Genomic DNA, 17,911 nt, shown 5'->3' with positions numbered 1-17,911 from the left:
AAAATCGCCACCTCTCGTCCACTTCATGGCTCGACACCGACACATTGCCTCAGCTGCCCCACACACCATCGCCGACGACAATGCCTCCCGGATCAAGTAATTTGGTTCAGTGGGACAAGTGGGCCCCTGTTTTTGGCCCACGCTTCATCGTGGTCGGGCTTAACTTTTGACTTTCCCCTGTCTAGCGCAACCAGATAACCCACTTGAACGCTTATTGCTTCTAAGCACTATTTTGAAATGTATTCTTTAAAAAATGTATATCTCGACTTCTACTTGATGGATTTTTGTTGTTTTGATCTTGTATTTATAAATTCATAATCTATTTTTCTGCCCTGGTTTGGAGTCTTTTTGTGGTGTTTTCACTGTGTTGTTGTACGAAGTGTTGCACAAATACTTTATACATTGCCTCCTAAATTAAGTGTGACTGTTCTGTGGCAAGCTACCAGAGGGTGAGCACAGGATAATTTAGGGCATGTTGTTACTTATCCTAACTAGGATTGTGGTTCCTGCTTGGAAAGTGCACACACACAATTTCTAAAACTGCTCATTCAGAGCGACAATTCTGCATCAGCCTCAATGCCCATATAGCCAAGACACATTGGTAGGGAGACAAATTAGGTTTCCTCCTTGCATGGCTGGTCTGACAAGGCATCCACTCAGGCCAAGTCTTGGAAATATCCTTGCCAGACGGTGATAACCTATAGGCACAGACCAGCATCTTAAATGCATTCTTCAAGTATTAGTTCTCAATATACAAAGTATCCCCAGTCGCCGGTGAGGTCAGTAAATTCATGTCTGGACTCACTCTCGCTCACGTCGCTGATGCTGTTAGGGAAGATATAGACGTCTGCATCACATTCCCGAAATTAAGCAGGCCATCCAGAATTTAGCCAGAATTAATACCCCAGGGCTTCGAGGGGCTGCGGATAGAAAATTAAGGCACCTTTGCAGCACTCCTCAAACCTTGATTGGCGAATATGTTAAACGAGGCCCTACGAGTTGGGGTATTACCTCCATCCCTCCAAGAATCCTTCCTGGTTTCCATACTGAAACCTGAAAGAGATCCAACCCTCTTGGCCTCATACAGGCTGATAGCCATCCTCGGTACGGGCTATAAGATTCTGGGGAAGATCCTAGCAGACAGATACACTGAAGTATTACCCAACCTCATTCATCCTGATCAAAATGGTTTTGTCCCTAGACGAAGCACATCTCAAAACATCCGATGACTGTTCAATGTGATGGACCAGGCCCCCAGGCAGTTCCCATATGCGACTTGCTTGATTTTCGACCTCCAAAATGTTTTTGACACATTCATGTGGAATTATCTATTCCAAGTGCTTGTCAGGATGTGAGTGGGCAGATGCTGTTAACTAAATTTACACTCTGATTTTGTGGCTGGCCAAAAGTAATAAAGTTACTCAAAAGTGTAACAGTAAATTACACATGTAAATTACTCACAAGTGTAAGTAACCTTTGTAAATAGCCCCCACTATGCTTCATCTGAGCATGGGAATTTTCTTTACATAAATAGCAGAAATGACATGAAGAAACTTGGATCAAAAGGTAAGGATAATATTGTGACACGCAATTATTTTTGGGCGCTTTGCTTCAAATATAAAAACGTACAACTTTTTCAGCTGTTTCTTTTAGACAGACCATAGAGGCAAGTCCTAAAGCTACTCTTACTGCAATTTTATATCTGCTCTGTTAACAGGGCCACAAGATTATAAGTGGATATAGAAAATCCACTAGCACCTCATGTGGTTTCTTTCTACTTTTAAAAGGTATGGAGGATATGCGATGGTTGTTTAAGACAAGAGTGAAACCGGTCTAAAATCACACGTAAAAGTGTATGCACAAATGTGAGTACAGAAGGGCTAAGCATACCAAAATTGCACCCAACATTTGCAGCTACAAAATAGGACAATGCACAGCCTATTAAGAATGCAGGACATTTAAAAGCAAGAACAATTTCCTTGGGCCTAGAAGTATGCAACGTTCAAAGAAAATTCTGTTATGATCCAAAATACCTCACAGACTTGAGCCATGTCTCCACAAAATGTTTCAAACACTGAATAATTATTTCATTAGAAACTGTTAAATGCACTGGAAAAACAGCAGACAAATATAGAAGCCATTATATGGCTTGAACAAATTACTGAATGTAAGAGGTTACTTGCCTAAACTGACTAAAAACTCAAGAATTTACTATCATAAATCAAACACTGAAATTCAAAGAATTTCAGAAAGCCATCACAAACATTGCAAAACACACAAGATGATGGATGGAATGTTGCACATTGGCAAAACATTTACCCCCAGTCACAGATCTGGGTTTAATCTATCGTTATTTTGCTCACCACACCACCCAAGTTCAGACATGGCCATATGCAAATCAGTCTTGACCCTGTGCCTCATGGGAACAGTCCAGCCCGAACTGCCAAGCCATGTCTTCCCTGGACCGGAATCAAGCATCCTAGGACCGGTTTTGGGGTTTCACCCCTCTTCAGCCAGGATAGCTTGACTCCAGTGGCGTAGTGAGCACAGGACCCACGTCTGGGCATACCCTTCCCACATAGGGCGAACAGCAAAACTCACAAGATGATGGACGGAATGTTGCACATTGGCAAAACATTCACCCCCAGTCACAGATCTGGGTTTAATCCATCGTTATTTTGCTCACCACGCCACCCCAGTTCAGACATGGCCATATGCAAATCAGTCTTGACCCTGTGCCTCATGGGAACAGTCCAGCCCGAACTGCCAAGCCATGTCTTCCCTGGACCGGAATCAAGCATCCTAGGACCGGTTTCGGGGTTTCACCCCTCTTCAGCCAGGTTAGCTTGACTCCAGTGGCGTAGAGAGCACGGGATCTACGTCTGGGCATACCCTTCCCACATAGGGCGAACAGCAAAACACACAAGATGATGGACGGAATGTTGCACATTGGCAAAACATTCACCCCCAGTCACAGATCTGGGTTTAATCTATCGTTATTTTGCTCACCACGCCACCCCAGTTCAGACATGGCCATATGCAAATCAGTCTTGACCCTGTGCCTCATGAGAACAGTTCAGCCCGAACTGCCAAGCCATGTCTTCCCTGGACCGAAATCAAGCATCCTAGGACCGGTTTCGGGGTTTCACCCCTCTTCAGCCAGGATAGCTTGACTCCAGTGGCGTAGTGAGCACAGGACCCACGTCTGGGCATACCCTTCCCACATAGGGCGAACAGCAAAACACACAAGATGATGGATGGAATGTTGCACATTGGCAAAACATTCACCCCCAGTCACAGATCTGGGTTTAATCCATCATTAGTTTGCTCACCACGCCACCCCAGTTCAGATATGGCCATATGCAAATCAGTCTTGACCCTGTGCCTCATGGGAACAGTCCAGCCCGAACTGCCAAGCCATGTCTTCCCAGGACCAGAATCAAGCATCCTGGGGTGAATGTATGACATTGTTCTGCATTCTGTCCATCAATAGTTCTTTTTGCATCACAAACATTGCAGCAAAGAAAATTTACCAATTCACTTCTCTCTCACAAAGATCATCCCAGAACACAAACAAATAACACCTTGATGAAAAGCGGAGCTCATCAAGCAATTAAAAGAGACTCAAGAGTTTTCAGGCAGAGGCAAGGAGAGGAGAAAACAAAGACTATAACATGATTTTAATGACCTACAAATAAGGACACAATCCTATAGGAGATAAAAACCTCAGAGGAGCCAAGCACCACCCATTTAAAAGAACAATCCAAAGAAAATGGGAAATCCGAATTTTAATAGATAAAACATGAGAGACAAAGGGAACTTTGGGCAAAAACATGCTCATCAGCAGGAGACAAACACTATACAATTTTTCCAGCAAGTTATCAACCAAGGCACAAGAAACACTCCTTACAAGAAAACACAATGTGAAAGGGTTAGATAGGGATAAAGGAAGATGGCGCTCAAGCGTGTGCACTATGAGTTTTCACTGGCAACAAATTAAATACAGTGCTGACAGGCCAGGGGTACTAACCCAGAAAAAAGTCCCTGCGAACAAGTGGGTCAGACCCACTCAAAGAAACAGAAAAAGAGGTCCTGCGCACACGTTTCGGGGTAATACTTTCATTAGAAAATGATAGAGGAATGAAAAAGGCTCAAAGTTTGTAGGATTTCGAAATAACGAAGGTCGACATCAGAAGTCTCAGTGCAAAGTATTTTTTATGTATGTCAATATCTGACCAATACATAATACACAACAAATCAGCCGACACGTGTTTCGTCACACCGTGTAAAGATGTGACTCTTCAGGGCTGGTTGCGCAGATGAGTATGTGCATGGAGACCGATCCTGAGCACGAAAAGCAAAGGGTGCGGTGCGTTAGGAACCCACATCCTGGAGAACGGTGGATCCTGTACCCGCGATCCTCTACATACTCGATTGTACAGCCATTTACCCATGTGGTTGGTACACTTCGCCCCCCACTTCACCGCGTTGTGAGGTCGATCCTAACGCACCGCACCCTTTGCTTTTCGTGTGCAATTCCAGCCACAGAAATGGGTGAGGGAGTAGAAGCCCATTAGAATATAAGAAAACTGGCATCCAGCACACTGTGTTAAAACAGTAGCTCTCTACCCTTCACCTAAATCATAGCGGTGGGATACGTGGTCCCGCTTCAGCTTGAACAACAAAGAAGACAAAAGAAGCAATCCTCTGATTCTACTAACCCTAAAGAAGGAGAACAGCAGCAGCAGTTGTAAGATAAAATCACCACCAATACCCCAGAAAGGGAAACACCAGCAAATCTGGTGGGGAATGAATGTCATTGGTCCACTGACTCGCATACATATTTCCTGTGGGATGCAAACAGGACCATCAAGAAAACTAGAAATGTAGATACTCAATGCCCGCTGACCTTCTTTCAGTATGTTGCAGCTGGAGGACTAAAGGTCTACAGGGAGCACCCATTGAAGAAAGAGAGAAAAAAGTAGTGTCCCTGTAGCAGCTCATCCACCACAAACATGAAATAAGTGAAGGTAGACAGCCAATCAGAAATCCCTTCACCAACACTGCAGAGTGGAGATGAAAACAGTGGCCTTTTATCATCTAAAACCACACATTGTGGGTGGGTCCAAAGATTCCAGGACACCACGATACCCCAGAGGAGGAAGAATAAAAACAGTAATACAAAACCTTCACCCATAAATAACATGGGGGGAGTGGAGTCCCCTGTAATTATCACATGAACACATAATTGAAAGAAAAGGCTGAAAATATATGAGCGAGGAAACTGTTAAGTAAACCTGACAGAATGGTATGAGGATCCTTTCATCAATCTCTCAATGTAGATGCAGAATAAGGAACAGCGCTTAAAACATTTGCTTTTCCCACTGGCTGGCAAGGCCTTATACCTCCTGCCACCAGTGGTGACCCTAGTGCTTAATTTGTAAAATATTAAGTGCCAGGGCTCTTACTGAGTGGCCACTGGTGCATGCACCACCCATCGCCCCTGTCATTGCTGCCAAAACAACTACTAACCATCTCTTTCGCATGTAAATACACCAGTTCAGATTATTCCAGGTCCCCAAAGCTAAAGGAATGGCTGGGGAGGCAGGTATTAGTATTTTTTTGAATGTATATTGTTTTCCTAAACAATTGTTATACTGCTCATCTCTAAATTACATGAGCAGTGCCACCTTGTGGTAGACTGCCCTAAGTGTGGTGTTGACAATTAGGTGCCGGTGCCGAGCACTGGAAGCCAATTAAGTGCCGGTGCTCAGCACCGGAAAGCTCTGGCTCAATTTAAGTACTGGGTGACCACTGCTTCTGTTGCCCACGGCGGCCGAATGTGAGAGCGGGAGGAGGTGAGGTGCTGGGGACTCCTGCCTTTCCGCCCTGAGACGGCTGCCCAGGGTGCCCCCCGGCTACGCCACTGGTTTTTCCAAAAAGCCTCATTGATGGGTGGGTTATGGTAGTAGCCATTATGCACAAGAAGAAAACACCTTCATAAAGAGGTATCAATGACCTAGTTTAAACACTTTGGTTGCAATATGAGTAGGTGTGTCCGGGGCCGGCTTTTGTGCTGGAGATGTCCAGTGCGACAATGCTTGTTGGCGCCCCCCAATGACCACCTCTGCCACAGACTCCCTCACTACTACCCTTTGACAGTGCCCCTCAAGTCTCCAAGACCACTCTCCCTCAGATGCCTTTAATATAGCCTTATAGCTGTAGCAGGCTATACCTGCCATTAAAGGCACACTCCGCCGAGGGCCTATAACAAGAGATCAGGACTTTAATGCCAGGATAGCTCAGCTACGGAGAGCAACAAGGCAATTAGAATATTCCAGGACTAGAGGGCAGAAGGTTCTAACAAATAAAACAAAGCCCTCACGGAGCCTGAAGGGATTGAGATCCCCTCGGGTCCATGAGGCTTTTGTTCACAGCAACATCTGTGAACAACAACATTGGAATGTTGGAACTCCGGGCTTTTACAAGTTATTCGCAGCCCGGAGCGCTCCATTGTATTCAATGGAGCCCCTAACATTTCAATTTCCTAATTAGTTTTATAGCGCAACCGCCACTCATACAAGTGTAGGCTGTCAGAGCACTTTACATCTCACACACACTACACAGAGAGAGCCAATCATAAGTGTGTAAATCAGTGTATAGGGTATGCTACATAAGACAGAGAAATACAAAGTGTAGGGGTCACATGTCATCCATACTGGTAAGCAGGATAGTTTAAGGTCTTGGTCTGGAGAAGCACAAACTAAGAATTTGAAACGGAACACCATGATTGGGGGTTCTCTTTAATAATCAGAATTGATATCTATCTAAATAAACCCTTTTTCCAACATTAGGATAATGAAAGACTGAAAAAAAATCATAACGCTCTAATCTATACCTTGCATTTTGCATGCAGCTCTTTAATGACAGTTAATAGCTCACTGTTCTATGTTAGGATTATAACTTATCAACTGAAGGAACAAAGGATCTCTCAGACAAAAGCAACAACCCACTGACCTATTTACATTATCTGCACTTTGTGATCTGAATGGTACAGATTCTCTGCAGCAGGCAAATTAACCCTCTGCGCTATCTCAGCATGAATCAAAATTTACCCTAGACAACCCTCCCATCTCTCGCTAGGAAGAACATTAATCACCAGAGTTATTTTGACATTTTATTGTTGACTGAAAATTGCTGGACGCCAGGAACACAGCAGCAGGTTCTTTTAAAACCATAATATACTTCAAGCACGACGCCCCCACCTAAAGTCAGAGCCTGGTGCGGTTGCACCGATCGCACCACCCTAGAGCTTGTCTTACTATTGCTGTATTCCTGGCTTACTCATGAATTTTAGGAGTGAGCCATGAATGCGACGGCTAACTTCTGGATAACACCTGGAAATCAGGAATAAGCAATGAGTATATCTCACAGACAATCTTTGTGAATTGGGCCCTTTATTCTTATAGACAAATGTACAAAGTGCAGAAGACTGCACTTTATCATGAATTTGTTCTTTTTCCAAAATAAAGCTATGCTAATATATTTTTAGACATCTCAGGTATACCAATATTTTTTAATACTATTTTTACCTTGTGTGGTGTGAGTCTTCTCAGTGGGGTTAAAGCTTCTGGTTTTCAAGGATTCCGGCATCATTCCTTGTACTGCTGTTGAAAGAAAAACATTAACTTAGAATAAGTGTAAAACATAACGCTATTAATCCCTTTAAAAGGCAGGTAAAAGTTGTCAGTATAAGGTTTGACGATGCAGATATGAAAAGGTGCAGAAAAAGAATAGACGTTCAAATATACTCTACAATGGCAGATTGCGATTTTGGTGTTGCGGTTTTCTGAGACTTTTTGAAGTCTTATTGTTGCCAAACAGAAAGAAATAATGTAGGTGACCTGTCACTAACTTAATACAAATACAAGTATGAAAGCTGTGACAGTGCAAGGGTGACAAATTAATAACGTAGTAACGAAAGGCCTTCTTTAATAATAATTTAAAAAAATGTCTCGTCAGCTTAGAAATGAGAGAATCTTAAAAACGATTGTCGACATCCTATACCCAGGGGCTTCATGCACTTTACATCGTCTCTCACAATGGCGGCAGCATGTCGTACCAGGTAAAACAACGGATTCTCTTAATCGAAAACGAAAAAGTGAACGTTGCAACGCAAACTAAAATCAAATGTGGGCATTACACATGATGATAGTATTTATTCAAGCATTGTAAAAAATTGTTTTACAGAAAATTTTCTAGTTGGCATGATTAATTCTGTCCCCAATGTATTCCAAGGCTTGGGGCCCTTCATCAGTGGGAACTTAATGCAACTGAAATAAGCAGCAAACGCTTTCATGAGAACAGAACAGAATACAAATAGTTAATCAAATTTACATTTAGAATCCCTGCTTTCATTATATTCAAACATTAAAATGTGTCCTATAGTTATGTTATGTCGATTTGTAAAGCGCACTAATCCCGTGAGGGGGTCCGCTTCTCTCAATATGTCAAATACCACAAGCCATACAAACTTTCATAAAATATTTTAAATGAAGAGGTAAAGACCTTCCACCAAATACAGTGAAGGACACTACTTACAGTCAGTCCAAAAACAGAAATGTAAGATAAGGTATAGCGTATTTTGAAAGAAATATTTTCATATCCCTCAGAACAAAATGTAATTATACATATACAGCTCTGAATACGACATTGAATACTTTTCAAACCAGGTGGAGAAATACTAGAAATCATACCAGAATTGTCTGATGGAGGAGATTGTCCTAAAAAGTTACCACAAAGAGAATTACATTTACTGGACAAAAGATTGTGTAAATTTATATCCCAAGGGTCTGAATCCCCAAGTGGGAAATATTTTTACAACATCTTAAATCAGCATAAACAACAAGCTTTATACTATTGTAGAGCAAAGATGGTGCCTATGTAAACTTGATTCACAAGACCAAATCGTAATTTGAGATTTCCTTCTTGGGGGAACTACAGCGCTCAGTATACACCTGAGAGTTAACATGCTGCCTGTGATCACAAATACAAAATGAAGTTTTGATTTGGAAGTTCAATAAACTAGGCAGTAAGGTCCCATCATGGAAAACTAGCAGCTCCCTATTATTACGGAGCAGATGAAACATCTGTTAGGAAGCAATGCTACTTTTAAATCACAAGTAAATTGAATGATAGATGAAAGTAGACCGTGAATGATGATGGAAGTTGTAATTTGTAACTGCACGCAAATATTACACCAATAGGAAAACATGCAGCTGAAGAAAGATTTCATCAATATAAAGAACATTCCCCAAAATGTGAAATACAAAAATATGGCAGAATGGGTCAATTATTAGTATCTGCGAGAGTCCGTCTACTACAGGTCCCAGGAGGTGTCCCAGAGGAATTTAAGCTGCCTGGAGGACACTAATGAATAAATCGAGAAAATGAAAGTGCAGAGAGAATTGATCTAATATGGATTACAAATGGCTCTTCCATTCACTGGTTGCACCGTGAAAAGTGTGGGAGAAACATTGGATCCCAAAATTTGGACATCCTAAAATATTTCAATTTGGTCCGTCACACAGTTTACTGGATCAGTGACAGTGTTAAACAATAGTTACTTGAAGCAATGTGCCCATATGTTATGGCACCTCCTCAAACATGAAATTCTGAGAGTAAAAACAGCTCAATAAGAATGGGTTCCACTCAATAATTGACCTCTAGATAAATTAAAAGTTAGAGGGTTTTATTACAAAAATTCAAACGAAGAATTAGAGACAAAATTATCTAGAGTATGTAAAATCAGAAATAATCTGGGAAGCATCCCTAGTAGAATAGCAATGTCTTCTGGCTGACACTCAAAATCAAGGGGTTCTTATAGACAATTCTTGAATAGGAAATTGGTAATACTGAAAAATTATTGAGGTGTGAGTGAAAGTATCATTTCTTTCACAAATCAGAATCCAAGTATCATATGCATTTTGCAATCAATCAAATAATCAGCATTTATTTGTAAAGTGCTGCTATTTACCGTGAGAGCATCCAGGTGCTTAGTTGCCGGGCTCAGTCAAATAGCCAGGTCTTAAGTCTCTTCCTTAAGTCTGCCAGGGAGGGCAATGTCCGAAAGTGGAGGGGTAAGTTGTTCCAGAACTTGGTGGTGAGGTAGAAGAAGGAAAGGCCTCCACTGTAACTTCAGCAGATGCATGTTGTTCGTGCGAGGGAGGAAGAGCGAAGGTGTCTGGAGAGTTAGTGGAATTTCAGGCGGTGGTTGATGTATGCTGGTTGTTGGTTGTGGAGTACTTTGTAGACATGTGTCAGCATCTTGATTTGGCATCTTTTGTGGATGGGGAGCCAGTGGAGGTTTCTATGTGGGGGTTAGGGTAGTTTGTGGTTGAGTCTGGCTGCTGAGATCTGTATTGTCTTGAGTCTTCTCATGAGTAGGGTGGTGGTTCATGCATACAGTATGTTGCTGTAGTCCTGCCAGCTGGTGACTAGGGTGTGGTCTGTCAGTGTGGGTGTGGGTCCGAGTTCTGTGGGCCACCAGGTGTTGTTCCATGGGGAAGTGTTTTCCTCAAAGATCAGCACTTTGGTCTTGCTGCTGTTGAGCTTCAGGCAGTTGGTGTTCATCCAGTTGGTGACATTGTTCATGCAGTTGTAGAAGTTGGTCTTGGTGGTGGAGAGGTCTGGAGCGAGAGGATGAGCTGGGTGTCGTCGGCGTAGGAGTTGATGTTGAGATGGTGGGCCTTTACGATGTCGGCCAGCGATGTCATGTAGGTGTTGAGGAGGGTGGAGCTGAGGGATAAACCTTGAGGGATGCTGCAGATGGTGCTCTGGTACCAAGGTGAAGGGTGGTAGGTGGATTCTCCATGTTCGTCGTGTGAGGAAAGATGCAATCAATTTGAGCGCATCTCCCTGGATTTCCAATGTGGTGCATTCTCTTGATGAGTGTGTGGTGGGATACGGTGTTAAAAACGCTGTGGAGAGGTCGAGGAGGATCAGGGTGGCTGATTCTCCCCTGTTGAGGAGGGTACGGATGTCTTCCATGACAGTGATCAGGCCGGTTTTAGTGCTGTGTTTGCTGTTGATGCCAGATTCCGAGGTGTCGAGCAGTTGTTTTTCTCCAGGTGTTCAGTGAGCTACCAGTTAATGGTCTTCTCGAGGTCTTTTACGGGGAATGGGAGTAGTGAGATGGGGCCGTAGTTCTGGAGTACGCTGCAGTCGGTGGAGGGTTTCTTGAGGAGAGGTCTGACTTCTGTGTGTTTCCATGCATCAGGGAAGGTGGTTCTGGAGATGGAGGAGTTGAGGAGGTTGGTGAGTTGGTGGCTGATCTCCTTGCATCAGAGGTTGAAGAGGTGGTGGTTACAGGGGTCCGTGGGTGCTCCAGAGTGGATGGAGTTCATGATGGCTGTAGTGTTGTGTGTGGTGAGCTGTTTCCAAGCAGTGATCGGAAGGATTGGCGGGGGTGTCCGTTGCAGTGAGGAGGCTGCAGAGGTTGGTGGGATGGGGTTCGAAGTTGCTGTAGATGGTGGATATCTTGTTGTGGAAGTGTTTGGCTCGGGAGTCGCAGTGATCCTTTTATGGGGATATTGTGTTCTCGGTGACCGTTGGGCAGGAGAACTCAGATGATGCTGAAGAGTTCCTTGGTGTGGTTGACTCTTGCTTTGATGCAGATTGCTAGGGCACCATTTTTTGCATCTTTGAGGCGTTGGTGGTATTTGTTGAGGGCAGACTTGAAGAAGGCTAGGTCTGAGGTGTCTTAGTTGGTGCACCATCTTCACTCCAGTTGTTTGCAGCTGTGTTTCATTGTCCTGAGTTTTGCTGTGTACCAACTGGCTTGTTTTTTGGCTCTGCATGTCTTTGCTGGTTTGAGGAGGGCGACTCATTCGGCACAGTTAGTGATCAAGCAGTTAAGTTTTGGATGGCCTGTTGCAGGTTGGTTGTGGAGGCGGGCTCGTTGGTGTTGAGGACATCCATCCATTGGGTCTGTGCCACTTTGCTCCAGCTGTGGAGGCAGGAGTTGCGAGTCCTAGTGGTGGTGCGCGTTGTTCCTGCAATGGTGAAGCGGACAATGGTGTGGTCAGTCCAGGTGAGTTTCATGATTGGTGTGGTGTTGTCTCCAGTGGTGGTGCAGCAGATAGTTTCTTTGTGGATGTTTGCGATGCCTCCTCTGTGTCTGTTGGTGCCATCTCTGTGTATCGTCTTGTAGCCATTGGGTGTTGCAGTGGCGATGTTGGGGGTGGGGAGGAGTTGAGCTTGTTCTCGGTGATGAAGATTACCTCAGGGCTAGGGTGGTGATGGTGTCCCAGACTTTGGTGGCGTGTTTGAAGAGAGATCGAGCATTGAGCAGGAGGCATTGGAGTGGTTTCTGTGCAGTCGAGTTTGGTGGGGTGGGCTTCGAGCATATTTCTATGGGGGCGGTTGGTCCTGAGCTGCAGTTGAAAAGGCAGTGGCAGCAGGTGAATGGTCCTACTGTTGATTGCAGAGATGAAGTAAAGCATTCTTAGTTGCGGTGTGTGTAGTCCAGGAGTCAGAGTTCAGTGGTAGAATACCTGCGGGTGGGAGGAAGGCCAGGATGCCTGGTGCTGGGTGCAGTCCGGGTGTGGATGGGCATAGAGGGGCTTGCATTTGGTGCTCCTTTGGCTTGCCTATGGTGCGCCCACTGAGCAGCTGCGCTGCGGCCTTTAATAAGTAGGTCCTGGGATGGGGGATCAGTGCTGAGTGGTGGCAAGCAGGAGGCAGGAGCAGGGGAGAAGAAATGGTGGGGGTGGGGAATGGCGGGTAGCGGATGCTTGACAATAAGCTAGCGCAACAGAAAGACAATATAATGGGAACAAAAGGACATAAACACTGGAACCCAAATCCTAAGAAAACCAACTAGGCAGGATTAGAGGCTGACTCAACACGGGCTTTAAACCATGAAGGATCATGGCAGGCAATACTAAACGGGCGCAAAATAAAATACAATTTAATGGGCACAAAAGGACACAAATATTAACAACAATGAACCCACAATCCTAGCACAACTCACTAAACAGGAACAGAGGCTCAATAGGCAGTGGTTTTAAGCTGTGGGTCATCACGGCAGGCAGTGGTGTGCAGGAGGAGAGATCCAGTGCTCACAGTGGCAGACGGGTAGAGTCAAGGGCCTGCTAGACTGAGCAGCGGAACTAGCACAGGACCTGCTCAATGGAGTCTTGCTGCGGCCTCCATTAAGTAGGTCCTGGGAGATGGGTGGGGTGCTGCATGGCATGCAGCGGGAGGCAGGAACAGGGTGGAAGGAACAGCAGGAAGCGAGCAGTGAGAAGCGTCAAGAAGCAGGGGCTTGACTATAATAAGTTGGTGCAACAGAAAGACACTATAAGGGCACAAAATATTAACACTGGACCCCAAATCATAAAAAAACGAATTAGACAGGAATAGAGGCTGACTCAACATGGGCTCTAAATTGTGCGAGATCGCGGCAGTAAAGGGGACACAACAGAAAAGGCAATTTAATGGCCACAAAAGAACACAAATATTGACAACCATGGACCCAAAATCCTAACAGAACTCACTAAACAAGAACAGAGGCTCACTAGACTCCTGGCTCTAAGCTGTGGGGTATCGCAGCAGGCAGCAGCGTGCAGAGAGAGAGAGAGAGAGAGCGTGTACTCGCACCAGCAGACAAGTAGTCAGAGACCTGCTGGACTGAGTGGGGGCGCTGGCACTGGACCTTACCTTACCTTAACACATTAGCAACATCCAAATTCTTTAAAAAAATATTCAACACCTTCTATGCTAAGGTCATCTGGATATGTTTGAACAAATGTGAAACATTTAACAATGAGACTTTCTTTCAGTGAATGGATCCAGTGAAGAAACAAATAGAGATAGATACTTGTTGCGATCTTACATCCTCACCTTAGAAAGTTCATCATTGGCAAAACAGTACAGCAATGAAAATAAACTAATATGACCTCAATTTGACAGCATTTTACAGAGCTTGAAGGGAGATGTCGTCCGAAAGGGGGCGGGGGGAAGCAGGAGTGAGTTTTTGTCTAAAATGGTAATTTATGGAGATATGTGGCATTACTAAAATCCATTATTAAACACACTTCTACATATTATAGGAATTTCATTTCAATTGCAATAATTTAAATGCAGTCTATAAATGTAAATTTCAATATGAAGAGACCTATTAATCGTCATTAATAATGCACGATATAATCCCAAAAAACGTCTCCAAAAACCTGATAACAGTTACCGTGAATTTAAAAGTGACTGTTTGACCGGAGACTATAATTAATTAACTTACCTACTGAAATTGTAGCACAAAAAACATTGCAGTAAATTGTTTAGGTAGACTATGCATGAGGATTGGCGCCAAAATGGTTAATTGTCAATAATGCTTTTGTGACAACCGTGGCTCTTAAAGGTGGGTTTGAAGCATGGGCGCTATTATTTGAAAAACAAGCGTATTTTTGTGGTACATCCTCTGTTTTTTGTGGCAAGCTTGAAGGTATTTCCATTCAATTTCGTACATTGTTTGAAATGAATTCAGCGCCGTATTTAGTGATGTTTGCACAATAACATTTTGGCCTGAGAGCGTATGAAAATGTTTCTTTTGAAACCCACCATATTTTCTCTTGCATTTCTGTTTTCAAACCCACTGCTCCTACTGTAAGTTACTTCTTTGTTTTATTAAAGTTTGTATGGCTTAAGCTGAGTGAAGATTTCTGGAAAGAAGCTCACAATAGTACACATGGTAGTGTTTGTGTTTAAACAATTAAAACAGGGTTTCAAACTGTAAATTGCACTATTTTTAAAATTAAAAATCTGTTCTCCGGAGTGTTTTTGAAAGGTTACCCCAAGGGCCCTACCACTTGAAAAGCATTGGGATTGAATTAATCATGCCAACAAGAAACCTTTGTATGAAAACAAAAGGTTTGCAAAGCTTGAAAGTATCATTCATTTCACAAATCAGAACACAAGAATAATACCCATCATTAGCTTAACACATAAGCACCATTCCAATTCTTAAAACAAATTATTCAGCACCCTCTATGCTGGAATGTTCAAACAAATATTAAACAATTAATAAGATTTTCTCTGAGTGAATGGGTCCAGTGAAGAAAGGAGTAGGACAGATATTTGTTGGACTCTCACATCCACACCATAGAAAGTTAATTGTAGACAAAAAAGATGCAGCGATGAAAAGAAGCTAATATGACCTAAAGCTGAGGATACACCAGAAGAAATCGTGAACGTCAATTCAACAAAATGTCAGGGGTAGCAGAGATGACATCACACACCCTTTCACCAGAATGACATCACAGAAGTGACAAGAAAGGACAACAATGTTTTCCAAGGACAAGGGGTCGGGCGGGCATGGAAAAAACATTGATACTAGGTTCCGCCACATTGTGTAATGTGTTTGCAGTGCATTGATACTCCCCAGACTAATCTCTTTCCCTAGAGCTAATTGCCGTCTCCACAATGTACATTTTTCTTTTCCTCTCTTTTGAAATTGTTTCTGTAAAATGTTATCACAAAAGCCATACAAAAATGGCCACCCATGCTCCTGCATGTACACGGATAGGTGGCCACTTCAGTGTTTTTTGTAAATTCTTATTACAAAAGAAATTTGAAAATATACACCTGCCAATAAACATGTGTGTGCATGTGTAGTGAGCCATTATTTAATTATTTTTGAGATAACGTTTTACAAAAACAAGTTCAAAAGAACACAAATAATCGTAAAAGTCAAAAGATCAGCTGCAAAGCGATGTCAATTGGCATTATCAATGCTTGTTGATTTTGGCAATGGACTTCAGTAGGAGTCAGGGGCTATAAACAAGGAATGTTGTTCCTGCAAGGCCATGTAAATGAAAATATAACATTTAGGAGAAGTACGGAGTCTGCAGAACGAGATCAGTTAAGGGACCTCATTGCATTATATGAGGACAGAGAGAGGCCTTGCACGGCACTTACACTGGGAGTGAGAGTTACCTGCCCTTAAGAATGTCTTTATTTCCCAAAATAAATACATTCTGAAGTGCGATGCACATTGTAATGGATTACTTCTTCTCAGATAGTGGATCAAGTGAAAGTAAACAAGGCTCAGCAGAGCCCCTTTTAGCATCTGTGCTTCGTGCTGCCATTGTAAGCAAGGATAGATAATTTTCTTTATTTCACTTATTCATAAAAGATATAATACTTAAGTTAACAATCATGCAAAACCAATACATTAATCATTAAATTTTAATTCATTATATAAATAGAATAAAAACATTCAAGTGTCATTTTGCAGTAAATAATAAGTAAAAAGCTTCTTCATCTAACCACACAAAAACAAGGGCACAATTCTTAACAAGCATTGAAAATGCAATAGGTCTCACCCTCATTTAAGTTAAAGCAATTCTGTTTATTAGTGCTTTTCAAATTTCCATGTACATAACATGCATATGTATGCATATATGTATATGTATGCATGCATTTATATGTGTATTTATATAGATATGCAGATGTATATATATGTTTATGTATGTATGTATATATAAAGTCTCTGCGAGGGGTTTTGAAGAACAGGAAAATTGGCGCTCAGGCAGGTAAATGGTAAGGTGTAGCGAGAAAAATGAAGAACAATAGCTTCACGGTGCAGCCAGGTCAGGGGAAGACCCAAAACCCCTGTATAAGGTGTGGGCTAGAGACCCATACCAACACAATTACAAACAAGTCCTGGGCACACGTTTAAGGTTTAAAATTAATACAATTTGGAAATCAAAAGAAGGTTGACACCGGTAGTTCCGTGAATGTTGTTTTTATACAAGTTGAATTCGTCAAAGCAAAAGCGCCAGCTGACATGTGTTTCGTCGACAGGTGACTACCTGTGACTCTTCAGGGCTGATAAAAGTGCTACGGTTGAGCGATCGAAGAACCGGTGATATTTCCAACCCGGTCGATGGGTAAAATTGAATGTCGAAATGTGCGATCAAAAGTAGAGGAGTCACACAGGCGGGTGCGTCTATACCAGGCTCCACGCTGAACAACATTCATGGAACTACCGGTGTCGACCTTCTTTTGATTTCCAAATTGTATTAACTTTAAACCTTAAACGTGTGCCCAGGACTTGTTTGTAAATGTATGTATGTATATATATATATTCACTGAAAAAACCATAGGTTTCACACACGTTATAGTTAGGAATTAGCATTTAAAAAACCTTGCAAATTCACTGAAAAAACCATAGGTTTCACACACGTTATAGTTAGGAATTAGCATTTAAAAAAACCTTGCAAATTCACTGAAAAAACCATAGGTGATGTCATTTGAGATGTCACTGACAATGTCATGAGTGATGTAATATGTGACGTCATCAGCAGTGGATTGCGGTTGCGCGAGTTATATTTAGCTGAACTAACTATAACGGGGGAATTTCAATGGTTTGTTACGAGTGAAATGTCCAGCTAACTACAACATGTGTGAAACCTATGGTTTTTTCAGTGAATTTGCAAGGTTTTTTAAATGCTAATTCCTAACTATAACGTGTGTGAAACCTATGGTTTTTTCAGTGAATTTGCAAGGTTTTTTAAATGCTAATTCCTAACTATAACGTGTGTGAAACCTATGGTTTTTTCAGTGAATTTGCAAGGTTTTTTAAATGCTAATTCCTAACTATAACGTGTGTGAAACTGTTTGGTTTTTTCAGTTAATTTGCAAGGTTTTTTAAATGCTAATTCCTAACTATAACGTGTGTGAAACCTATATTTTTTTCAGTGAATTTGCAAGGTTTTTTAAATGCTAATTCCTAACTATAACGTGTGTGAAACCTATGGTTTTTTAAGTGAATTTGCAAGGTTTTTTAAATGCTCATTTCTAACTGTAACGTGTGTGAAACCTATGGTTTTTTTAGTGAATTTGTAAGGTT

At 42.4% G+C, this 17,911-nt stretch overlaps 1 protein-coding gene across 1 annotated transcript in view; it reads right to left on the bottom strand.

The window, feature by feature from the left end:
• Positions 1 to 17,911, bottom strand: part of ABI3BP (ABI family member 3 binding protein) — a 1,978,933-nt gene that overhangs the window by 529,957 nt on the left and 1,431,065 nt on the right. The window contains exon 80 of the mRNA XM_085622401.1: positions 7,593 to 7,667. Within this exon, the coding sequence (XP_085478527.1) occupies positions 7,593 to 7,667 (75 nt within the window). The remainder of the gene's footprint in view (positions 1 to 7,592; positions 7,668 to 17,911) is intronic.

Source organism: Triturus cristatus, chromosome 8, assembly GCF_964204655.1.
Source record: "Triturus cristatus chromosome 8, aTriCri1.1, whole genome shotgun sequence".
In the NCBI taxonomy this organism is placed as follows: Eukaryota; Metazoa; Chordata; class Amphibia; order Caudata; family Salamandridae; genus Triturus; species Triturus cristatus.
The sequence above is the reverse complement of the archived record's forward strand: the minus strand, read 5'-3'. Positions and strand labels throughout refer to the sequence as shown.